At 43.3% G+C, this 24,480-nt stretch overlaps 3 protein-coding genes across 3 annotated transcripts; 1 reads left to right on the top strand and 2 right to left on the bottom strand.

The window, feature by feature from the left end:
* Positions 1-3,070: 3,070 nt before the first annotated feature.
* kat8 (K(lysine) acetyltransferase 8) lies at positions 3,071-8,182 on the bottom strand. The gene is made up of 11 exons (XM_070847960.1): positions 7,847-8,182; positions 7,218-7,292; positions 6,854-7,032; positions 6,720-6,773; positions 6,354-6,518; positions 5,939-6,028; positions 5,665-5,805; positions 5,234-5,327; positions 4,238-4,388; positions 3,989-4,143; positions 3,071-3,301 (listed from the first exon to the last, which is right to left on the bottom strand). The coding sequence occupies exons 1-11, from the start codon at positions 8,103-8,105 to the stop codon at positions 3,237-3,239; spliced, it is 1,428 nt and encodes a 475-aa protein (XP_070704061.1). The 5' UTR covers positions 8,106-8,182; the 3' UTR covers positions 3,071-3,236.
* Positions 8,183-9,276: 1,094 nt separating this feature from the next.
* Positions 9,277-14,750, bottom strand: rnf25 (ring finger protein 25). Its single transcript, XM_070847146.1, has 10 exons — positions 14,712-14,750; positions 14,375-14,446; positions 13,483-13,579; positions 12,614-12,681; positions 12,449-12,518; positions 12,236-12,307; positions 11,569-11,715; positions 10,952-11,041; positions 10,679-10,816; positions 9,277-10,185 (listed from the first exon to the last, which is right to left on the bottom strand). The coding sequence occupies exons 1-10, from the start codon at positions 14,726-14,728 to the stop codon at positions 9,526-9,528; spliced, it is 1,431 nt and encodes a 476-aa protein (XP_070703247.1). The 5' UTR covers positions 14,729-14,750; the 3' UTR covers positions 9,277-9,525.
* A 1,562-nt stretch (positions 14,751-16,312) lies between these two features.
* Positions 16,313-24,143, top strand: anapc2 (anaphase promoting complex subunit 2). Its single transcript, XM_070847151.1, has 14 exons — positions 16,313-16,429; positions 16,900-17,149; positions 17,260-17,581; positions 18,350-18,482; positions 18,853-19,126; positions 19,702-19,821; positions 19,896-20,013; positions 20,333-20,511; positions 20,588-20,729; positions 21,221-21,296; positions 21,528-21,731; positions 22,710-22,842; positions 23,065-23,306; positions 23,397-24,143. The coding sequence occupies exons 1-14, from the start codon at positions 16,331-16,333 to the stop codon at positions 23,604-23,606; spliced, it is 2,502 nt and encodes an 833-aa protein (XP_070703252.1). The 5' UTR covers positions 16,313-16,330; the 3' UTR covers positions 23,607-24,143.
* Positions 24,144-24,480: the final 337 nt, after the last annotated feature.

Raw genomic sequence — 24,480 nt, 5'->3', positions numbered from 1 at the left:
AAGCATTTTAACTTTAATGCATTAAGCATTACCTGCTGAACTCTGGTGGTGCTCTGTACATCCCACACACACACACACCTACCTGCACCAAGGACTTCTATTTTATTTTATACAGGACCTCTATTTTTTATATTTTATTTGTTATTTGATATTTATCTTGGCTTAAAACGGGACCTGAGAACGTAATTTCGTACCTCCCCATCTGTAGACGTGTGTTGGTATGACAAATAAAGTTCCTTGAATCCTAACAGAGGCTCCTCTGACAAAATGATCACACATCACTGTGTCAGACTGATGTAAGTCATCTTAAAACAGGGGCTTTTACAGAGAAATGTGCTGCTCTGAAAGTGTAGTTGATTACAATAACATTGGTGGCTTTTTTTGAACCAGCAGTGTTCATAGTCAGAGCACTGCTGCCCCCATGTGTGCATCATCATAGTAACATCAGGCTGGACTGAGGTGATGGGGTCTGTGGTAAACCTGGTCTGATACTGAACTTAGATCCTTTATTCCCCTCAATTTGATCACAGTGTTGATCATTTTTAAGATGTATGTCCCCTTCAGGAGGCCCACTCAGTAAATTACTGTTTACCTGACACAGAAACAGTGTTTTTCCATGCCCACTTCACAGCATCAGCAAAAACTGTGATTTAGAAAATATACTACCGTATTTACCGGACTATAGAGCGCATCGGAATATAAGCCGCACCCACTAAACTTTAAAAGAAAAGAATATTTTTACATATATTAGCCGCACCAGACTATACCCCGCAGATATATACGTTGTGAAATGAGATATTTACACAGAAAGATTTTGTAAATGTTTACATACCTTAATTGTTTCCAAACGGTGCAGTAAAATGGCTGATTGAACAAAACAGAAGTCATTAATGTTTTTATTCATCCTCCTCCTCCTCCTGAAGTCTTCTTCAGTGTCGCAGTTGAAGATCCTCACAACTTCTCCCTCACGCACCTCGTGTGAAAAATATTTTGCGTGTCGCGCCAAAAACTAGCGTCTTCTTCTTTGCGTCTGTCTCGTTTTTGCACTTCCGGCGCCCCCTGGTGGCCGTTAGCGAAGAGAAATCTATTGATCAGCCGCATCGTTGTATAAACCGCAGGGTTCAAAGCGTGGGAAAAAAGTAGCGGCTTATAGTCCGGTAAATACGGTATATTGATTCCATGAAGAACACTTATTTTGGTTTCTGTTGTGTTATTCATATCACATATTAATATTTTAACAACAAAGAATGGCTTTCCTGTAATTTGCTCCACTGACTCCAGCTCAATACTAGAATGTTGCCATCATACCACTTTATTTTTGTTTGGAAAGTAGTTTTATGGAATATTTATGAACCTTATTCAGTTTCTTTCATGTAATGTGACACAGAGATTGTCAAAACCATAAATTATTACTGCACAGGACAGATAGGAAGCACTTTTTTACATTGGATTTTAGTGCTTTTTATATTTTACATGACTACCTTTGTAATGCTTGATAATACTGTGCAATACTATGCGATAATACTGATAAAATTTCAGAGAAAGTCAAATAAAAACATTTGTTTTTCTATCCTTAGGCCTGTTTTTCTTTAATCGAAGCATTAAGATAGATATTCGACTTTTAGATTTGACTTTTAATGCTGCTACTAAAAGTAGTAATAACACAAATTCATAGAAAAAACACTGCTGTAAAAGTCCCCATACACAGCATGTTCTTTTAAGAATCCAACAAACATAGGTTCATATGAAAAATGATATATGGTTATATATAAAAAGTACATATTTCATATTTCACTTGAATTGGACTGTATTTTCTTTACATCAAACTCTTAAATAGATCATTATTATTATTATTATTGTTGTGTCATTGTCATCACACAGACCACTGCATCCTAAGTCAGAAATGAATACTAATTGTTCAAACAGCCCACTGAAACAACTTTAAACCTCTGGGTGTGTGTGAGTGTACCTCAGGGACCGTGTGATCTCCTCTGGGTCCATCCTGTCTTCTCTGTACTGGAGGAAAAGAGAGAAGGTCCGAACACAGCCTCTTCCCTTTGTGTGTTTGCTTTGGACGCATCAAAACTGTTTATTTTCGCCTGCAAGTTGCCATAGCAACAGTCTGCTCAGGTAAATTCATAAGTTAACTTATTTTGCAGGTTGCTACGGCAACTTGAGGCCAAAAGTCTTAACAGCTTTCACAGGATTAATTGGATCACTTCAAATGTAACGTGGGGTGGTGATTAAATCAATATCAGAAATGACATAATGGATGCACCTCTTTTTAAAGGATTTTCATGTTTTACGTTTAAAAAATTACAATCAATTCAATTATTGATGACTAGACAGGTATGACTCAGCTCTTTATACTGGACCTTTGTACTTCTATTTTTTTAGGAACATTTTTATAGAATACAGAAAATTCAGATTTTTGATCTAATGTGAGGCAGGGTCTCCAATATCAATAAAAGAACTAAAAAAAACTATTAGACAAATGGGTCACACCTCATTATAGTGGATTTCACTGCTTGATTGTATTCTTGTATGTGTCTTCTTATTCTTATTCTTATTCTTTTGGAGCTGTGTGTAACAAAAAGCAATTTCCCCCTGGGGATTATTAAAGTAATTCTGATTTTTATACTTTGTTATTAACACTTTTTTGGAGAAGTGATTTTTTAATGTGATCTGATGCTGTGACTCCAAATCAATACCAGAAATTATTACACCAGACAAATAGGACGCCTCTCTTCATATTGGATTTTAGTGCTTCTTGTGTTTTATATTATTCTCATTTTATTTTCACATTGTTTTTTTTTTTTACAAATTTTATCTATAAAATACAAGAAAGTACAATTAAAATCCAATATGAAGAGGTTTGTCCAGTGTAGTGATGATTTCTGGGTCAAATCCCGCGATAACGCTGATCGACAAAATCAACTGAATTACAGCTGTAATATCATCTACACATGAAGCCCGTACAGCCGCACTCACAATGGTTCAACCCCCATTACAAATTAGGCACGCTGATACTCGGGAAAGAAAGAAGGAATCAGGAGACACGAGTGGGTTTTTTGCATTATATATATTTTAAGAAAATACTGACAGATGCTACTAACAGCTATATACAAGGAGTTTTCATACCAGCAGGGTTTGCTGGTTAGACATAAAAGGGGTACTTGGCAGATGATATGCACAGGTTGACTGATGGACAGATGCGGCGTCACTGGCTCCGCCGCTCACTTCTTAGACAGCTTGGCTTGTTTGTTTTTCGGGGGCGCCCACTTCAAACACATAGTGTCCACTGAGAAGGAGACGAGACATCGAGAAAGAATACACAGATGAGACGAGCTTCATGAGATGACTGACAGAAAAAGCGAAGACACAGTATCACAATTTAGACGTCTAATTCAACACAATCAGTACAGCAGGAACGTTTTGACGAGTCTGAGATGGAATTAGACTCAGGAAATGAGTTTACTCTATCATGTCTGTGCTGTCCGACGTCTGTCTAACTTTTGATGTGTCCTGAACTTCCCCTAGGAGATGGATAAAGTATCTATCCATCCATCCATCCATGACTTCACTGTTTTAAATGGTTTAAATGGCTGTTCTTGGTTAAACCAAAAGGACCTTACAGGCTTATCCCTGTAGGGATCATTTCCATAATGTTGTCAGACACTTAAAATACTAGTCTCAACCTGTCTGTGGCAAAAACAAGGAGTCTTAGTGGACATATTTTTATCTGGAACAATTCCCCCGGGGCATTACACTACAGCTGTTACAGCCTATTTGCAGACTGAGACAATTCCAAAAGTTTTTGTACCTTCCAGTCATTTCAAACCCAAAACATCTAAAAATAGGACCAAAGTTTAGAGTTATCCTCAAACCCTATGTATCATTAGTGTGGGTTTATTTGTTAATGTTACCACTACATCAGAAATAAGGAAATAAAGCAATGTGATCGATGGCAGTTTGTGTCTGGACTCACCAGTTATAGGTGGCTTCTTGTACTGGGCACTCTTCAGATGCTCCTCCACCAGTTTGGGCGTCACACAGATAACGTGCTGACCTTTCCAGTACTTCACCATATTGAGCGACTGCAGCGTGCTGATGATGTCACTCTGCGTGATGCTGGTCATCTGGCTGAGGGGAAAAAAGGAGAAGAGTCTGATGTGAGCATGAAAATCAGAGCTGCGGTTCAAAAGAAGAGACGATGGCTGTTATGTTATGTAACTACCTGAGGTCTTTGATGGACAGCGTTCCTCTGAAGTCCCTCAGGATCTCCAGCAGGACCCAAGACCAGTAACTTCTGTAGCTCAGCTTCCCCAGATCGGACAGAGGCTTCTCTGGAGAACCAACTGCACTCTCCAGCTTAGACAGCTCATAACCTGCACACAGTCACATGCAGACTCCTGCTTAAATAACTTGGCTGAACAGCTAATTGAAAGGAAATCAGACTAACAATGTTGATGTGCGACTGATTAACTAAAAATAAGAAACTGATGTGGCGAACGGTGATGCTATATAATAAAGTGACGTTCTATTTCATATTACTATCAAATGAAGATTTAGAATTTTGCTTTTGTCATGAACAAAGAAAGATTGTTCGTCATTTACGACAGTTTATAGGTTAACATATTACAGTAGTCCCTCGCTATAACGCGGTTCACCTTTCGCGGCCTCGCTGTTTCGCGGATTTTTGCATGCTTTTTTTTTTTACAGTGTATGAACGCGCATTGTGTTCTGCGTCCTGATTGGCTAAGGGACTGTAGACCAATGTCAATCAATCTCCGTGCCGTGTCTCTGTACAGTACAGAATGCGTTCGGCTTGCCAAATTTACATAAATGTTCAATCTCTAGCAGTGTGACTTTTAAGTGCTGCCTGTTTGTGAGACAAACAAACAAGAGATAAATGTGAGAAAATGTTAATGCCTGTCTGAGAAAAGTGTCTAAACTGTATGGTGAGGGGTTTTACAGCCTTAAAATATATATAGTAATTGTAAAACATAAAGCTGACTACTTCGCGGATTTCGCCTATTGCGGGTTATTTTTAGAACGTAACCCTGCAGTAAACGAGGGACCACTGTACTAATGGACTCAGTTAAAAGAAAAGGCTGTTAATACAGTTCATCATTAGTAAAATGTAATCATTAGATATAGCGCTGATACACACACACACACACACACACACACACACACACACACACACACACTGTCATTGTGTCTGACTTACTAAAGGCTATGAGGAACTTTCCATAGCCTCTGCGCTGGTAAGGTGGCAGTGTGAGAATACACGCCACGTTGTTCCCATCTGGAGACTCTTTCTCCTGAAAACCAAAAGACAGAAGTTATTAGAAACTGTTGTTTAGGATTCTACTTTCAAGTGTTGAGCAAACAGGAAGTACAGCTGGTCTGTAGAGTTTTACTACTAGTGCTGTGGAGCCATGTTTATATGAGTGCACACATCGCTCCAACTGATCGACAGGCCGTGTGGGCAACATGCCAAGAAACACATGGATGTAAACAATACAGGTTCACAAATATTATCTAAAATCAGCTCAACAAGGATACATACAGTGTTTATGAGAAAACACCACAGGATATCTTTAAGAGACAACATCAGTGAGTCCAAGGATAAAATAAAACATGTGCAACAAGCCTTACTTTGGAGAAGTAGCCAACGATGTGCGCTCCTTGTTTGTTGACTTCAGTGAGGATATAGAAGATAAAGGGCTCCACATCAAAATAAAGTGTCTTGTGGTCGAGAAATAGTTTCGCTAGTAGACAGAGATTCTGACAGTAGATCTGCAAACAGAGACCAAAACAGAATCAACTGATTTGCTTTTCTTAAACTCAAATGACCGAAACACAGAGTGAGAGACACACAAATCCATATTATTTAACATTGAGCAGCTCTCATCTTCCCAGATGTACTCACCTTGTGGTCCCGTCCATCCACTTCATACACTGATATGTTGCTCCTTCTGTAGATTTCTTTGCCTGGAGGCTGCTTCCACTGACAATTGGACTGAGGAGACAAAGGTCAAAAGGTCAAACTTCTTGTATTTGGGGTGCAAAAGATGTGTAAAACAGCATATAATTGCAGTTAATTCTTCATCTTGGTACTAAACTTTATAGGATTTGGATTTCACGTGTGTAGAAAATGCACCAACGTCAGTTATCTTAGTACAGTAAAAACTCAAGGCATCTGTCAGGACATCCAACAGAACTCTGAGAGGACTCAAACAGCTGACATCCTGGTTTACAAAAAACATGAAGACTGTAAAACTTAAACGTTACAATCCCACAAGAGGCACAAAATTCCCTACAGCTCAAGTGAAAGCAGCACTGACCAGGTGATGTCTGAAGGTCTTCTCGTACTTCATGTATTTAAGGCAGTACTCGCAGATCCACAGCTTGGGCTGTTTGCCGTAGTCCTCGGGAAACGGTGAGAAGTACCACGCATCAATCTCAAAGTTTCCTATCTGGATTTTATCCACATATTTTACTTTGGTGATCTGAGAGACAAAAAACAAAAATGACAATACTTTTAAGAACTTAAGCAGTAAATTGATGAGCCAGTTTGACCAATTAATGTAGAGAAAACAGCAGCAGTGAAGTGAATGTTGAGAGCAGCAGATTAGGGTTGTTATATTCGCTCTCTCTGTTTGTAATATTTAAAAAGAGAAACTCAAAAAACACACACAGACACTTCATACCGCTTCATGCTCCTTCTCCAGGGCAGCTGTTGTTGGATCCATCTCTGCATACGTCTGCCAAGGAAAATTCAATCAGATAAACAAATAAATAAAACAAAATTAAAATGAAGCAAAAAAAAACAAAGTGTCTCTACCTTCTGTACATGGTTGATCTCATCATGTTTGCGCTTCTGGTTTCGAGTGATTTTTCTTTCCGGCTGTTCACCCAAATCACCAACGCCTCCGATTTCTGTGCTCTTCCTCACTGCGTCCTTCACCGTCTTTGTGAGTGCCAGGCGAGCCTTGCCCACCCACTCATCTAGGCGTCTGTTGACTGCATGCCAAAGAAGCGGTGAGTGAGGGGATGATACAGACGGTGTGGGCAAATTTAGAAAAGTATATGTAAGGAATGAGAGTGGAGGAGGGGTGATGAAGAAATCAACATTGATTATGTAACTGTAAAGGTTTAGTAGTGTGCACTTCATTCATGAGCATACCAAGAATTAGTGATGTACTCACATCCTACATAATGAACATAGAACTCCTCCCTGCCCTCCTGTTCATTAAGTCGGGATTGAATAACCTCTGCCGTATCTGAAAAGAAAGCAAGATCAGTTAATGAGTGTTTAGTCCAACACAGCAGTTTATCACCAGTATTTTTTTTTTTGCCATGTTCAGATTCAAGCTCTATAGCTTCTGAATGGGGGGTCCCACCAAACTCCATTCAGATTTCTACAACTTTAATTCCTCTTTGTTTATTAGGAAACATACTTACTGTTATTTCACCTGATAAAACGTGGCTTGACATGTGTTGAGCTATTGTTTGATTCGGTAATCACATAATCCTCCAAACTGCTTCATTAGCCCATTTATTCCAGTGAAATTTCAACTTTGAGAATTGGCTCGCCTGATGTTTCCACTGTTATGGCCGTATCGTCTCTGCCGAATTTTAGAGAAAGCCCTAATGACAATTTGTGAATCAAAAATCGTTTAATTACGACGAAAGTAAAACAATAAAAAAAAAACATTTTAATTATAATGGAGTCTTATGTGAATATCTCCCCAAACGAAGCAGATTTCCGTTAACCTGCTGGTGTTAATACCAACTTAAATTGGGACTAATCAAGAAGAACAGAGACATCACTCACGCCATGTCTTGTCGGCTCGTTGGCATAAATACGTCTCTCCAATTTCGACCGACACTTCTTGCTCCCTGCCGCCGCAGAGCACTCCACCTCCGCCCGGCATGTGGTGGCTACTCGAGCCCCCGGCTTCCCTCAGACGACAGAGGGCCTCCGCCTCGTCCTCCTCCCCGCCACTGCCGTTGGACGAACACGCAGCCGGGATGCTGCCGTCCAACTCACTCCGCTCACTTTCCAGGTGACTACAGTCCATGTCTACATCCATTTTGAGTTCAGAGTCCTTGTTGTTATTGTGGCTTTTGTGAAACTCACTCCCGCCAGTCGGCACCTCAGTCGTTTTGAAAACAACAACACGCCTCTGCGACCCTGCGCAGATTACCCAGAGGGGCTGGTCTTCCAGCACAGAAACTGCCAAGATGGCGTCGGCGTTCTGGTAGGTTCCGCCTGCTTTACCGTTTGACTACAGCTCCCATGAACCTTTGCAACACGTCGTTTAAAGCCAACGTGATGGGGAAAATATCATTACGACAAATTTATTCAAAATAATGGCTTAGTACCTCAAAAAGGCTCTTATTTTGAGATATACATTATATTTTGCGCTATTATGTCACTATTTTGATTCTTCTTCTTGTCGTGTCCACCAGTAGGTTCCATAGCTTGGCTAGATGTAGTTCATCCACAGCTGAACACATTGTTGACCTTTCTCATTAAACTCTGCCAGTGCAGGGGTGGTCCAGCAGGGGACTATTTGGATTAAGTATATCATTATTTTAAGATTAAGGCAAGTCATTAGTTTGAGCTGTTACCAAGCTGTTTGTCTTCCAAACAAAATAAACTGAAACAAAGATTTAAAACTGTATCTCAACCAAAGGTTCTTCCACCAGATGGAGTGTCACCTTAAGCCCCCTATAAGTGCTGTTACTGTGCCCCATGTGCAGCATTCAGTATTAAACAGTTGGAATGGGCTTTATCAATTTATAAACATCAGGTTGCAAACATGTAGCCTTCTAGGGCCCCAAAACAGTTGCCCAGTTATTTAATAAAGGATCAATAAAGGCTCATCTTATGAGGATCTTTTTTAAAATCACCTTTAGTAGTAAAAAATCTATTATTATTACTATTATCTGTTTATTATCTGATTATTATTACTGATGAATTTACCTGTGAACCAGATTTAGACTTTTGTAGTTGCTTGGCCGGTTAACTTTACTTTATAATTTAATTATTTGTAATTATTTTCAAAAAGCCCTCTATATGTTTTTAACATTTTAGTCTGTAAAGTAACCAGTTCCTATAGCTGTCAGATAAATGTAATGGAGTAACAAGTACGATATTTTCCTGATGAATGTGGTGGATAATAAACTATGCTAAAAGTTCCTACAGCATATTTATTATCGTGTTTCAAAGTTAAAGGAAATGCAGACACACTGTACCACTCTGACACCCAGAGAAGGTTTAATTTGTAATTTGTTTTTCAAGTCATATTGCACCACAACAAACAGCAACAACCATCTGTGTGTGATATCAGTGTGCATGAAAGTGCATACCAGAGACCAGGATAACGGCGATGTAGAGGAGGAGAGGGGACTACGGTGAAGGTCACCTCTGGTGCAGGGCTTTAATCTATGCAAACTGATGATGGAGGCACACATACGTTTGTTCACTGGCCCTCCTGTTGCCCTTTGTCATAGCACCTCTTCCCTTCCCCTCTCTCTCTCCACCACCTTGTGATGGAAGCCCCTGCCGTGACCCCTGCGGGGCCCCCCTCCTCTGCCGTACAGGTTACTGGCCCCTCCCCTGCTTCTTGAAGCTCGCCCGTCCCAGTGGTAGTGCGCAGGCCCAGGGGCCCCTGTGTGTGGGACAGATCGGTGAGGACCCCTTCTCCTTCCCCGATGGCCACGGCCTCCTGCAGACTCTGCAGCATCTTTCGGGTATTCAGTTTCCAAGGCTGCCTGGTCGCCTGGAGCCATCAGGGTCTCTTGCTGCCCGTAGACGTCCCTGCTAGTATTAGATTGGCACGATTCTGCATTTATTTGCATCTGCTGGCCATGGTTACCCTGAACTTTGGCTTTTATTTGTCCTTCAGGGCAGTCTGAGGACAGAGAGAGTTTGTCCAGGTGCTCTGTAATGGGGGTGGCTCTCCCATGCTGTGGTCTGGACCTCCCCCCTCTCCTCGGCCCCCTCACCTGGTTCTGACGCCTCTGGCCCTGACCGCCTCTGCAGCTGGAAAGTCCAGGATCAAACCGGTCTGCTCTGATGCCAGGCCCATCTGAGGACACATCTGAAGCAGAGGGTACTGGGGGGACGTCTGTGTCCAGACTTCCATTTTCAGCACCAGATGGAGCCTGTGGGAGTTGACATGCATCACTGTAAGTGTTTCTGTATCTATAACACTGTATAGGAACGGTGTAAATAAGATGGATGAACTAGTCAGGCAGTTTGCCCCTGCTTTCAGCTTCTCAGAGATAAATCTGACATCCATCTTCTTATTTGACAGCAAAAAAGACAATTTTTCTGAATATATCTGAAATCATACTACACTTAAATTTATAAACCTTACTGTATCCGAGTAAAACAAATAAACATTTAATCTTCAACTACACACAGTCACTTCTGTGGAAGTTGTCTTGCATGTCCTCATTTGGCCGGTAATGGCAGCACACTGCTCTCACTGGGGAGTGAGGCATAAACCCTGAGGTTGTATAACTGTAATGGAAGACATCTCACTCTGTCTTAGTTTTTGGTACTTTATTTATTTCTGCCTGAAAAGCTGCTAAAAAGAGTTCCTACCTTTTGCTGAGTTTGTATTTTTAACTCTTCCTCCTGATTCAGTCTTACCTCATTGATATGGATGAGAAAACGATTCGATTCCACCTCTGGGTCAATGATCCCACCTTTTGACCTCTGTCTTTCCAAAAGTTTCTGAAGTTCACACCACTTCTGTTGAAAATGTGAACCAATCGCTGCTTCATCCAGCTGAGGGAAAAGTACAAACATCTTTTAATGTTTAGATTTTTTCAAACAGTCGATGTGTGAAAGTTTCTTCTTGACCTTGGAAACAGCTAAACTACAAGATGGTAAAAGTGGAGGACAGTTAGAGGACAGTTTTACCTCAGGCAGCTGGGGTGCAGGGGAGGACAGAAGCTGATCAACATCGTATATCAGCGGCTCTCTACACACCGGGCACACCACAGTCAGCTCCTGTCAGGAGAATCAGTCAGAGGAGAACTCAGGCATTTTTAAACCTGGGTGTTGTTTTCGCATCTTTTGGGGTCTGAATGACTAATAGGTACAAAAAGTCTTGGAATCCAGAGGATAGCCTCAGCCGGTAGCAGCTAAAAGGGCTGCAAAGTAATGTTTTGTGGCAACAGCATAAAGTAGGTCCAGTAAGAGTGTTTGTTTTAACCACTGACAGGCTCAGATTGTTATTCTCAGTGTCTGACAGCAGTCTGGTGTGTGTGCAGAGAGAGATATAACGGCTGGTTGTGGTTAAACCTAAAGGATCTTCCAGGTCTCTCTCTGTAGGGATCCTTTCTATCTGAGCCTGTCGGTGGCTGAAACAAACACTCAGCGTACTATGATTGGACGAGATGACCAAGAGGAATACAGGCTGCCAGCTGAAAATATATAAAAAAAAAATAAGGCCCAGCTATAACATAGCTGAAGTACCCTTTAAACAGCTTATGAAGAAGAGATTTTTGAGCAGATGTCTCAAGCTGATATCTGACCTGATGGTCTGTTCTGTCTCTGGTCTTGTCCTCCTCTAACTCCTTCTCCCTCTGGCGGAGCTCGCTCTCAGAGTGGCTGACATAGCGACCGAGGCAGTGGCAGTGGAAGTAGTGGTAGCAGCTCGTCTTAGTGAACGTCTCCCCCTCCTGAAGACGTATACATTAACCCATGCAGAGCAGATGCAGAGTTTAGGAATGTTCCTGGAAAGAGACTGTTTAAATCCTGCATGAACTACCTTTCCAGCCACATGTGGAAGTTGTAAACACAACACTGACATATTATCACCGTATAAGTGAATGATGATTTTATTGCCTTCTTTTCCAGGACTTAAAGACACAAAAATCTTCTGTACACCAGAATGTATAACCCTTTCAAGATCACTGTAAATTGTAAAACACAAAGAAAAAAGGGACTTTCCACTTCTCTCTAATCACACAAATTGTTTTCTCCCTGAATATTTTTGAATCTGCCGAAATCAACAACCAATGGAAGATCTATGGCTTCTAGATAAGTAAGATAACTAACATCTGACTCAGGGCCAAACTTTTGTTCAGTATGTATATATGTGTTCCCAAAGGAACCTTTGTCCAGGGTGGTGTTTCACTGTGGACATTGTCCTATTTCCACTCATCAGACATCACCCAGCCCTAAAGGGAAACAACGTACCTTAAAGCCATAGAGGCAAATGACACAGTTTCCATGAGGAATATTACTTTCAGTCAGGATTTCTTTCGCTTTCTGGAAGAGACAAACAGAGGAGAGCGGTTCCAAATATGGAAACTGTAGATCATCATCTTAATGTTTCAATTCTCTTAAATATGCATATAAATGTGTATGTGTGTGTGTGTGTGTGTGTGTAAAAACACTAAATGTAGTGACCTCTATGAGCTGATACAACACTGGTGAACCCAGGCAGGACTGAGCCTCCAACTGAAGACACTTCTGGACACTAAGAGAAAAGGTTTGCACATGATTACAGGATTTTACACTGCGTGTTAAAATTTAAGCAAATCGCAGAGACAGATTTCGGCTTCAGTTCCTTACCTGCTGAGTTTGTCATCAGAAAGCCCCCGCGGGTTATGAATGGAGATGGCTGGAGAAGATGAGGGATACTAAGGATACAAAGCAGAGAGGAAAGAGTCAAACATTATTTATGGTCATTAGTATTTCTTTAAGTGAGCTGAGCTCTAGAGGAGAACTCTGGTGTTTAAAGTCTGGATGTCTGGTAGGTAGAGGAAATGTTGGAATTGGTCCAGTAGATCACCTCAGCCAGCAGCTCAGAGTGTTATTCTAAGTGTGTGACAGCATTATGGAAAGGATCCCTACAGAGAGAGACCTGGAACGGCCGTGCAGACATGCAGAACATGTGAGCTGCTGATCTACTGCTGCCTTGATCGGTTACATTGTTTATGCTATTGTGTGATTTTGGTGTTTTAAAGGGTCAGTTCAGATCACACAGTAGCACAAACAAAGTAAACGATCAAGGCAGCAGCAGAGCAGCAGCTCCTGTGTCCTGTTCTCTAAAACCCCTGTTTTAGTGAATGTAGTCTGGTGTGTGTGCTGTTTGTGGTTAAACCAAAAGGATCTTCCAGGTCTCTCTCTGTAGGGATCCTTTCCATGATGCTGTCACACACTTAGAATAACACTCTGAGCCTGTCAGTGGATCAAACAAGCTCTTTTAGTGGACCTACTGTGATCAGGTGCAGTTGTCCCAAAGGATGACGTTGCAGCCATTGCAGCCCGTTTGGTGGCTGCTGGCTGAGGTGATCTACTGGACCAGTTCCAACACTTTTACTACCAATAGTCAGTTAGACTCCAACATATGTAAAAAATATAAATATATATATGTCTGGTGATATTATACTGATACTGTAGCTCAGTCTGGGAGCAGGATACGATAAAGGAGAGTATACCTGCTGATCGAGAGTCAAAGTCAGAGTGAGTCGGACAAACTGGGAGACAGAGTCCTCAGCTGTGGACGGGTACAGGACCAGGCTCACCTCCAAGTTCCTGGAGGACGCAACACATCAACAGCTTTAACAACAGAACCAAAACACTGGAGCCAAAGCAGACTGAAGTACCATCAAATACCAACAAGGCCTGTGCAGACACCCTGCGGTGTCTGTGGAAACTGTGTGTGACTTTAATGTGTGCACCAGCTCTGCTCATCACCACAGCACTGAGCACTGAGCGCTGTGAGCTGCAGGAAGGTCTGTGGGTGTTTTTATACCAGATTAAATGTGTTTGTCATACTTTATCACGTACCGTGTTTTAACTGGCATTACCAAAAATGTTGCAACCAGAATAATTAGAAAGTTGTAAAAGTATTAACATCAAAATATACTTCAAGTACTCAGGACATAATATATAGGACATTATTAGGGTTTTAATTAGTGAGGATTTGATGCTTTAATTATGGAGCTGATTATAGTTTGTATTATTTATGAGAATCCACAAAGTAACAAACGCTTTCAAATAAATGTAGACAGCACAGTGTTTGTTGTGAGAGCTGGAGAAGAAGCAGGAACATGGAAACAGCCAAACAAAGAAGGACCTGAGCCAGTTTCTGTCTTCAGGACTTGGATGTTCTGGTTCTTTATGTAACCAACTCTGCAGGTGTGTGAGCCAAAGGTTTGGCTTCAGGTGAACCTGGAGCATCGTTACGGGTCCAAGCAGCATTCAGAGTTCGGACTACAGAGTTGGTTCACTTGTATGCGTCCTCACATTTAACCTGGTCTCCAAATAATCTGAATTTAAAGCCCAAACTTGTGAAGCTAAGTGATATTTCAGCTAACTGTGTCTCACCCGTCCTCCCTCCTGTTGACCAGCAGTTCATCCAGATAGATCGACTGCAGCACCTCGATCTCACACTGCACACTGCGGAGAAAACAACACAATGTTTAACTCGCGCCGCCTTTTATTCTCTTTTATAACTGCTAACCGTTCACAGAAAACAGGCTAACGGTAGCTTAGTTAGCTCATACACATTAGCTAAGCTATCTTATAGCTGCTTGGCTCCATGTCATCAGATTTTACTGGGAGGACACTGACCACAGATCAGCTGTGGACCAAATAAACTGGATGTCATTAAATATCTTTGAGTGTTGAGGCCAAAACTTAGACATGTTGTCAACAAACTCACTCGCACTCCGCTGCCATGGTGGTGTTTCTGTGTGAGCCGCTAGTAGATGCTAACTAACGCTACAGAAAACGGAAGTAACACGCAGACCTTTCAAAGCAAAAGTGTGGCGACGGAGGAGTATCGTTAGCTCGATTCAACGCGCTGAAAACCTCGCAACCATGCCACAGTCTGAACCTCGTAAGGTCTTCTGTGAGCGCAACATCCATATTCAAGTGGTAAAAGTGCTCATCCCTATCGATCCTTAATTTGTAAATTTTATTTTGAAGGTGTTTACCGGAAGTATCAGCATGCTCTTATGTCTGACATGACGGTCGTGTGGACGCCGGTTATCGTGAGTGTTTGTTGCCCTCCAGTGGTCACAGAGTTTAACTGTTTGTTTCGGAAATATGACACAGCCCATAAATCTGAGCAAGTCATCTGATCAGCCAGGAAAAATGATCCGCTTCTCAAACACTTCCGGCGGAGAGTTTCATGTTTACTGAGCTGCTTTGGGGTGTAGCTCCTGACTGTGACCACCAGGGGGCGGTGGTGTTCTTGATTATTCATACAGACTGCTACAGTATCAGCTTAGGAACAAGTTATCTAATAATCTATGATTGTAACAATTGATACATGTATGAACAGTAGTGGTTTTATTTGTGATTATTGGTTACTGATATTAACACTGTGTGGTAGCAGCGGACATCTAATGATGTGTTGCAGTCCCCCCCCCCCCCCCCCCCCCCCAAACATGCACATCTTTTGAAAATGTTATGTAAACCAACATTTTCTGTATGTACAAAATAATAATAGTAATGAGAATAAATGGCCAAATAGATCAAACTGAAATAACACAGTACATTGTGCAGGGTTATACATTATAATTGTATAATTGCATGTATAATTGTATAAATGTATTACACATCTTGTTTTTGTTTTTCTGTATTGTTTTTCTCCGTGTTAAAAAAAAAAAAAAGAAAAGTTTTGTTTTGATATGTTCACTGGAACAGTTAGCGCCATGGTTTTAATGATATATACATGGAGTATTCACTGTCCCCCAGTGGCCAGAAATCGTAACTTTAGCTGTTGTAAAACCTTTATTTTGAAGGACCGGAAGTAGTATTATACTTAATGTGTAGAACTTGACAATAAAACAATTGTAGTTACTCAATATGGATGTACTGGTGATTTTTTTACACAGACATTGATTATGTCAGCTTCAAATCGCTAATAAATGTACCTGTTATCAAAGAATGTGTTATTAATACAATTATCAAAAATATTATTTAGGAAAATGTTAATTTTGACTGTGAACGTTAGTGAGTAACGGCACCTACGCCTGTGGAGGGCAGTGTACAGCGTGCAGGCATACAGTGTGCAGGACATTGATGCGAAGAAGAAGAAGGAAAAAGACCACGAAGAAGAAGTTCACCCGCGATACCCAAGCAGGGAGAATGTAACGTTATTTCAAAAAGGGGGTTTTACTGATAGGAGCAATTATTGTTTTTAGGCATTAATAAAACACATCAAAGACACAATGTGGACTTGTACATAGACGTGTGCGACGTTATGACTCGACAAAAACAACCCCAAGTTTAAATGTTTTTACTCACAAGCTAGTTCGTTGTGAGTCTCAGAAAATGGAGGAAATTAAGATGGAATCGGAATCATCCGAAGTTCCGGGATCCGCACCGGAGCTCCGGGTTGCCGATGCTTGGGAAACCGTTGCTGCAGCTTTGGTGAGTGGAAATGATCGCTGGATTCATGTAGTCAGATGGTACATAAGGCAATATGGAGTGAACCGAAGTTGCCGGATTCCACTCAAATATGTCGTGATTTAATGTTTTCTTGCATGCAGCAATGATTCTTCCCCGATGGGACATGACTTAGGACTGCTCACTGATTAGTAATGACATTCGGTTAAGTTCGGCGTGCATGTAACGCTGTCTTCACCCTTCTCTTCATGTGCCTGTCCTTGTCTTCCTGTTGGTCTTTGTCTTAATCTCTGTCTGTGCACATAAAGGACACCCACCCACCACTAATGTCCAAGACCAGGGACAGTTTACTCTGATTCACGTCCAGGACTGGAGTTAAAGTCTTTGAGGTGGCTTCGTCCCTGGCAAACAGCTTGAGAGGATCAGACTGTGACATAGAAAACACAGACCACAGCCAGGTGTCATTTAATATTTCCTCTTGGTCCATTTTTCAGGTGTCTCCTGGCTGCTCGGTGTCGGAGCAGAGCCTGTCGGACTCGTTGGCCCTGCTGTGTGGTCAGGGTCTGGCCCGGCTGCTGGGCGGCTGGCTGCTGGAGACTCTGCAGATGCGTCTGTCCTCCGCTGTGGTTCCCGAGTTCTGGTCCGGACTCAAACAGCCTCAGAATGAGCTGGATGAGAGAGTCAGGGCCTGGGTTCTCCTCACTGCCTTTCAGACCCTATTGGGCCAACTGGAACCTTTTCTGGGCAAGTAGAAAGAATGTAATTCATCTATAGGTTTTCTTTCTTTGTATGATTAGCAACTTTTAAGCATCTCCTCCTCCTCCTCCTCCTCCTCCTCCTCCTCCTCCTCCTAGGTGGTTTGGAGAGGCTGGGGGCATGGCAGGACCAGGGCTATGGTAGTCTTTGTGGCCCAGGGCGTGCAGGGCTCATGGAGCGGGCCTTCACCATCATCAGGGCCCTCCTCCTCTTCTCCCCCTCCCCCATTCTCCAGGAGCGAGTGCTGGAGTTTTACAGCAGGACCTTCTCTGTCTATATGAACCGGGAGGGGGAGGCCGAGGACGGGGCCGAGGTTCCTGACGGCCCGGAGGGAGGGGTCTGTCGGGGCTGCGCGGTCCCGATGAAGCAGTGCTGGTGTGTGGAGGCCCTGGAGCAACTGCAGGAGCTCAGCCACATACTGTGAGTGACTGAAATCAAACCTCACGGCCAAACGGCTTCTGCTGTTTCCAGAGCACACACCCCTTAGTGTTATTCTCACCTAATAGTTATACGAGTGCTACGTTTCCATTACCAATACTCTCACCACTGGCTCTCTGCATCCAGCTGTAGAGCTTTAAATTGAGTCAAAGAAGCTTTAAAATGAAGAAGAAGTTAAAGACTGGCTGAATGAACTAAAATCAGGGTGCAAAGGACCAAAACACATTAACTTCTGTAACCTTACTTTTACATGTTGTTTCCACTTGGACATGTATGTGGACTAATGTGTTTTCTCTAGTAAAACACATGTCAGATAGATTCTGGTATGAACAATAACTACGAGATATGACAAGTGATTTAATGGACAATCCATGGTCAAGGATCATCTTAACATTTGGTCATTTCACATGGAGCCCAAACCATGTTGTTACACTGGAATAACAGAATACTGCTGCTGAGTTAGTTAGAAAGAAATAACAGTAAAACACGGATCGAATGTGGGCTAATGTGCTGCTGAAAGTCATTTTAGTTTTGGCTGTTTTAGGATATTGTTGACTCAGACAGGGAGCCAGGGAGCACTGAGAGATGGACGAACATGTTGTTGGTTTGGAAAGAGAAGGCCGCCTCATCCATCTGTAGCAGCGCACCCTTCTTCAGAATCAGTCTGAGGCAGATACAGTGCAGCTCCTGTGTGCGCTCCGGGCTTCTCGTGAGGATGAATGGCTCATTTGTGTCTCTGTGCCGTCGCAGTTCCAAGCTGCAGCTGCTGGAGTGGGTCAGCTCGGAGGCCGTCACCTCCATCCTCCACAAGCTCATCGAGCAGCGGATGGAGCAGCACTGCAGGGGCGAATACGAGCGCTCTTTCCTGCTGGAGTTCCAGGAGGTAAGACGTCCGTCTGCGTTTCACTGGATGTTGAATAAGCCCTTCAGTTATATATATCACACATCACACATCCCCAACAACAGGGAGAGGCAACGTCCAGGATGTACAAATAAATATTTACAGTAGAAAAGGCACAGAGGCCTGGTGAGGAAGCCCTCGTTATATGAAGTAGATCCTATATGTCATAAATAAACCATCACACTGCACCAGTTCCACTTTAGTGTTGTGTTTGTGAGAGCAGGTGTTTGTGTGTTAAACTGAGGAGATGATGAGGGTCGACTACAGCTTGGATCCACGTCTCTCTCACAGGCTTGTGTCGTGGTTTGGGTAGTTAGTTAAATATCCAACATGTTGTGCTTTGTGTGAGCAGTGGCTGGAGCTGGTGCTGGGCTGGCTCAGCAAAGTGTTCGCTAGCGAGGCGGACAGAGACGGTGTGGTTCCTGCTCCCGGTGCTCCTGGTGCTCCCGGTGCTCCCGGTGCTCCCGGTGCTCCCGGTGCTCCCGGTGCTCCCGGCGCTGTTACCTGTAACCAGGCCGGCCAGCCTGCCAGCTCCGTCCTGAAGCAGTGGAGATGCCACATGCACCAGTTCTTCTGCAGGATCTACGTCAACATGAGGATCGAGGAGCTCTTCAGCATCATCAGAGGTGAGAGAGAAAAAAAGCAGCTCATCATTGTGGCTATTTGAAAATGCTCCAGCGTGCTTTTACTTTGCTTCATCGGACGTTTTTACATTTTGGAAGGTGCATATTTCACCTTTGCTAGCTAACAGTTTCCCCTCACTTCCAGTCTTTGTGCTGAGCTAGGCGAGGCTTTGTCGACCTGCGATCAGCAGCTGTTTAGAGCAGAGATGTTTGACCTTCTAACACAGGTTCATGGTCTGCCGGGCTTTTCTGCTGCGTATTTTCGTATCCAGGGCGCCCACGGGTCCTGGACTCTCTGGAAAGTCATGGAATTAAGAGAAGTCCAATCCAGACAGAGAAAATCAGTGAATTTTGTATGTTTTATTTGCTCATTCACCAAACTAATATGTTTTTTTCTAATTTTTCTAATTTTCTTTGTCAGGTCGTCTCTGGTTTTCATGCGTGTTCTGGTTTGTTGTGGTTACATGAATCCTCAAGGAGCAGAGTCTGCCATGTCTAATCCACAGTGTGTTTAAGATGATTGTTTTAGGTCACAGAAGTTTGACTTTGACTGGGAACCTGCTGCTTATCTCCCTCAGATTTCCCCGAATCTAAAGCTGCCATTGAAGACCTGAAGTTTTGTCTGGAGCGAACCAACCAGAGGCAGCAGCTCCTCACCTCATTAAAATCTGCCTTTGAGAGCCGCCTGCTGCATCCAGGTCAAATATCACACTATTTGTTTTGTGATAACGTGGCAGAACAAGAGATTTAATCATCCCGTCTTTCTTCTCAGGAGTTCACACATCTGACATCCTCACAGTTTACATCTCAGCCATCAAGGCCCTCAGAGAGCTGGACCCATCCATGGTCATCCTGCAGGTTGCCTGCCAACCAATCCGCAAGTACCTCCGGTGAGTCGCTTTATATATTATATCTTTATTAACACATAATATATGTTACTTTATGGAAAAAGATCTGTTTTACTCTTCAAAGCCACCAGACTCCATTGACAAAAACGCTAATTTTACCTCACAGATCGGCTAGTTGGTGTTATTGTGTGACTTGTGTGTGACTTTGAGTGTTTTCAAGGGTTAGTTTGGATCCGGACTAACAAAGTCTCGTCTAAACTTGACAATGATTTGTATGAAAGGAGCAGATAAAAACAGATAAGGAAGCTGCTACGTTTATGATCACAACTAGTCCTGTTAAAGCTTTTCTGGTGCGTTTTAGGACTCGGGAGGACACGGTGAGGCAGATCGTAGCCGGTCTGACTGGAGACGCTGAAGGCTGCACTGACTTGGCCTCCGAGCTGTCCAGAGGAGACCCAGTGACTCTAGAGATGCAGGACAGTGATGAAGAGGGCAACGACCCGGAGGACTGGACCCCAGACCCAACTGACGCCGTCCCCGGTCAGTGCAGCTTTATTTCTACTGCTTGTGTTCCTCATCATGTGTTGGCTTTCACTGAGTCTGATGCTTTTCTCAGACAAGATGGGCTCCAAACGTCGCTCGTCAGACATCATCAGCCTGCTGGTCAGTATCTACGGCAGTAAGGACATCTTCATAGATGAATACAGAGCTGTGCTGGCTGACAGGCTACTGCTCCAAATCAACTACAACACTGCCAGGTACAACCCAGCAAAAACACTTTGATTTTCTCCTCCTCCCCTCCACACACATGTCATCAATTTCAGCACTTACATTCTTTAGTGCATATATTTCCTAATGAGGTAAAGCAGCAGAGTCGGCAGGTTTCGTCAGGGATCCCTGGTTATGTTGGATTAATATGAGGTGTGTGTGTCTGTTGGAGCGCTTTGAACATTCTGCCTCACTAGAAACATTAACCAGAGAGCTCCAGACCCTGCTGGTGTTCTGTTCACGTTGTGTGGGAAGGTGGGTACAGCGAATCCATCCAGTATTTGCTTTGCTTTGATCTACTGGACCAATTCCAACACTGTTTGTACCTACCAGTCAAAGATGTAGCAGCAGGGCTCAGGTTAAAAACACCAGAGTTACTCTTTAGGCTCCAAGTCAAATATCCAACATTCTCAAAGCTCGTGTATCCAAAATGCCGTCTGATGTGTTTTCTATAGGTTTGGTCTCTGTTGTGTGTTTGTAGGGAGATTCGTAACGTGGAGCTGCTGAAGCTCAGGTTTGGGGAGTCTCACATGCATTACTGCGAGGTCATGCTGAAGGTAAACGTTGTGTCTGATCACTGTTAAACTGCCCAACACCAAAGCTCTGACACAGGCACTGATCTTACAACATGCTGAGATGACACTCTTGACATCTTCTTTGTTTTCGTCTCCTCCTGGGACCTCATGATTCATTTTAGCATCAAAAAATATTAGCTGGATGACTCAATAATGAGAACAACGATTTGTCAGCCCTCGTCACTCACCCCTCTTCTTCTGTCTCCCGTCCAGGACATGGCGGACTCTCGGAGGATCAACAGTAACATCCGTGAGGAGGAGTCGAGGCTGAGCGAGGAGGAGCAGCCGCCGCTGTCCCTGTCGGCCATCATCCTGTCCTCTGAGTTCTGGCCGACGCTGAAGGAGGAGAAGCTGGAGCTCCCTCCGCTCATCTGCCAGGCCATGGAGGCCTACACACACCGCTACGAGAAGCTCAAGGTGGCGCTCACCTTCCACTTATCTACAACTCATCAGCTTTTTAGTTCATTTCCTTTCATTCATTTTAATACAATGTGAAAATCAAGTGGTCCAGTTAAGGTTCAGACAGACACATAAGCAAGCACAGATGACCGGTCATATACACCAGAGATCCAAACACCACTCAGCTCAGAGAGTACACAGTTACATGATGGGATCCATGTGTGAATAAAGTGTCCTAATGAAGGGGGAACAACAATAAAACAAAAGAATAAAAGAAGCAACGACCAGTGCCACAAGCTGTGAGATAAAACATGTGTAGATAATATGTATAAAAAGCCATAAAATTCACATTAATCAGTGAAGATACACGTAAATATAAACCAAAAGCACCAATGACTGTGCACATGACCTCGACTGAGGAAAGGTAGTAATTAAGTTTGTGCTTAAAACTGTTAAAAACCCACAGATGAATGCTCTTTGTACATTTAGGGCTCAAACTGCACAGTTAATAGAAGCCTTCTAATCTCTTAAATGGAACGGCATCCATAATGGGGACAAATGGCACGAAGAGGGAAGTTATTAAGAGCTTTGTGGCCCTAAAAGATTAATTAAGAGCTATACGACCACTTTAGATAGCATGAGGTCACATGTTGGCAGCCCCGGCCTTCACATCACCACCACAGATGTTTCTTTGCAATATAAAAATACTCCATTCATTAAACAGGAACTTCAGCCAATGAATGATCTCTGCCTGGACATGCAGTCATCATCAGAATCTTCTGCTGCCACAGCCAGCCAGCGGCTAATGTGTGGTCAGGAGACGCTCAGCGCTCTCACAGCGTCGTGTTGTTGTCTCTCATGAGCTTATTCGTCTCTTTTTTTGACTAGTTGAGCAGTCAGTAGGTAATTAATACGTATTATTTTAGTTTCTGGACAGATGATAGTCCGAGTCGTCTCCATCAGCTGTTAAAGAGCACTTTGTCTGCCGTGTTTCAGGCCATGAGGACTCTGAGCTGGAAGCCTCACCTGGGCTCAGTCACTCTGGACGTGGAGCTGGAGGACCGCACCCTCACCAACCTCACCGTCTCCCCCATCCAAGCCGCCATCATCCTCCACTTCCAGGAAAAAAGTACAATCTGTCATTTCAACCTGATTTCACATTGAGAGAGAGATCAGATCTATTTCTGTGGTGGCGTGCATTAACCTTCAAAGTGCTGATGTAAAACAGTAAATACAAGCCCCTGTTTCTTAAAATTGACTAGCAGATATCAGGATGTTTCCCACCAAAGACTCCTCACATCAGAGCAGGAGAACGGTGATGTGACTGGTTTCCTTTTATGTCGTCCATCAGGCTCTTGGACGCTGGAGGAGCTGAGCGCAAAGCTGGGCGCCCCGAAGGAGCTGGTGCACAGGAAGATGGCTCTGTGGCAGCAGCACGGCGTGCTGAGGGAGGAGGCGGGAGGGCGCTACTACGTGGTGGAGACGGGCTCGTCCAAAGAGAAGATGGAGAGAGGCGTGATGCTGATCGACAGCGACGAGGAGAGAGACTCCAACACCACCACCCAGTCTGAGCAGAGGGAGGAGAAGCTGCAGGTGCACACACACACACACACACACACACCATCACAGTAAACAAGGTGACTGCCTGAAGAAACATCTTAAAGTGCTTCTCTGTCTCTGCAGTTGTTCTGGGCCTACATCCAGGCCATGCTGACCAACCTGGACTGCATGACGCTGGACCGTATACACTCGATGCTGCGGATGTTTGTCGCCACGGGACCCGTCGTCACGGAGATGGACATCAACGAGCTGGAGGCCTTCCTGCAGAGGAAGGTCAGGGAGCATCAGCTGATGGTCTCTGCAGGCGTCTACAGGCTGCCCAAAGCCAACTGAGCAAGACTGGGAGTGTGGCGCTGCATTCAAGTGCTGTGGGACACAAAGAAACTGCTCAGCTTTTGGGAAGGAATACTACTACCCTGTTCTTCAGATTAATTCTGAAGTCACCAACAAGTATCGGGAGCTGAAAGAAGAGGATCGGTTCTCACGTTTCAGGGTCATCCAGCTAAAGTTTTCACCAGCAGGTCAAACTGGATTTTCCTGTGATCTTGTAAAGGCCATTCCACTGAAAGGTTAGTTTTTCAAAATAAAAGACGGTGTTAATGCTGCAGCTGGAAACTAAGTTGTGAAGGCTAACGGTGTTGAACACTGATGTAAAATAATTCTAAAAGCTCTAAAGTGTCGTGTGTGTTTGTCTGAATCAACCAGGGACACAGCGGTGAAGTTTAGCTTCTTATTGTTGACCACTGCACACTTTCTAACGATAATCAGCAGTTTGAGACACAGAACATGCATCTCTGAAAACTGTTTTAGAAACTTTTGTACTTTTACTTGTATAACAAAGTCAATGCAGGACTGTTAGCTGCGTTGGAGTATTTGTACACAGAGGTACTGCTACTCTCAAGTAAAGTTGGCAGATTCCCTTATGAGACATTATTTAACTGCCAATATGGAGTTAGTTTAATGTGTTCAAGTCTGCCGAACCAAACCTCATGTTGTGCAGCAGATCATTGTTCAAACCAACAGAACTTTGTTTTAGAAACACATCTGATTTGATGGTCAGATGCTCCCTCAGTGCTGCAACAGCTCAAGTTGAAATGAAGGCGACTGTTAAATCTTGAATCAGTTTGGAGGTCAGCTGCTTCTTGGTTCTCTTTTTATAGCAGATATAAAAACATAACAGATTGACCCTTTTCATTTGTAACACACT

The sequence above is a fragment of the Pempheris klunzingeri genome, chromosome 17 (genome assembly GCF_042242105.1).
Source record: "Pempheris klunzingeri isolate RE-2024b chromosome 17, fPemKlu1.hap1, whole genome shotgun sequence".
NCBI lineage: Eukaryota > Metazoa > Chordata > Actinopteri > Acropomatiformes > Pempheridae > Pempheris > Pempheris klunzingeri.
The sequence above is the reverse complement of the archived record's forward strand: the minus strand, read 5'-3'. Positions and strand labels throughout refer to the sequence as shown.

Bases quoted from the DNA above. Each gene is read 5' to 3' on its own strand.
- rnf25 (XM_070847146.1), bottom strand. The intron at 10,817-10,951 runs GTAAAACTGTCC...CTTTTCCCTCAG, and splicing joins CTGCACCCCAGCTGCCTGAG to CTGGATGAAGCAGCGATTGG. The intron at 10,186-10,678 runs GTAAGACTGAAT...CAACTCCCACAG, and splicing joins TTCTCATCCATATCAATGAG to GCTCCATCTGGTGCTGAAAA.
- anapc2 (XM_070847151.1), top strand. From the start codon at position 16,331: ATGGAGGAAATTAAGATGGAATCGGAATCATCCGAAGTTCCGGGATCC. The intron at 17,150-17,259 runs GCAAGTAGAAAG...TCCTCCTCCTAG, and splicing joins CCAACTGGAACCTTTTCTGG to GTGGTTTGGAGAGGCTGGGG. The intron at 19,822-19,895 runs GTCAAATATCAC...CTTTCTTCTCAG, and splicing joins GAGCCGCCTGCTGCATCCAG to GAGTTCACACATCTGACATC.
- kat8 (XM_070847960.1), bottom strand. From the start codon at position 8,105: ATGGATGTAGACATGGACTGTAGTCACCTGGAAAGTGAGCGGAGTGAG. The intron at 7,033-7,217 runs GTGAGTACATCA...TTTGGCATGCAG, and splicing joins CTATGTTCATTATGTAGGAT to TCAACAGACGCCTAGATGAG. The intron at 4,144-4,237 runs GTAGTTACATAA...TTTTCCCCTCAG, and splicing joins CTGTCCATCAAAGACCTCAG to CCAGATGACCAGCATCACGC.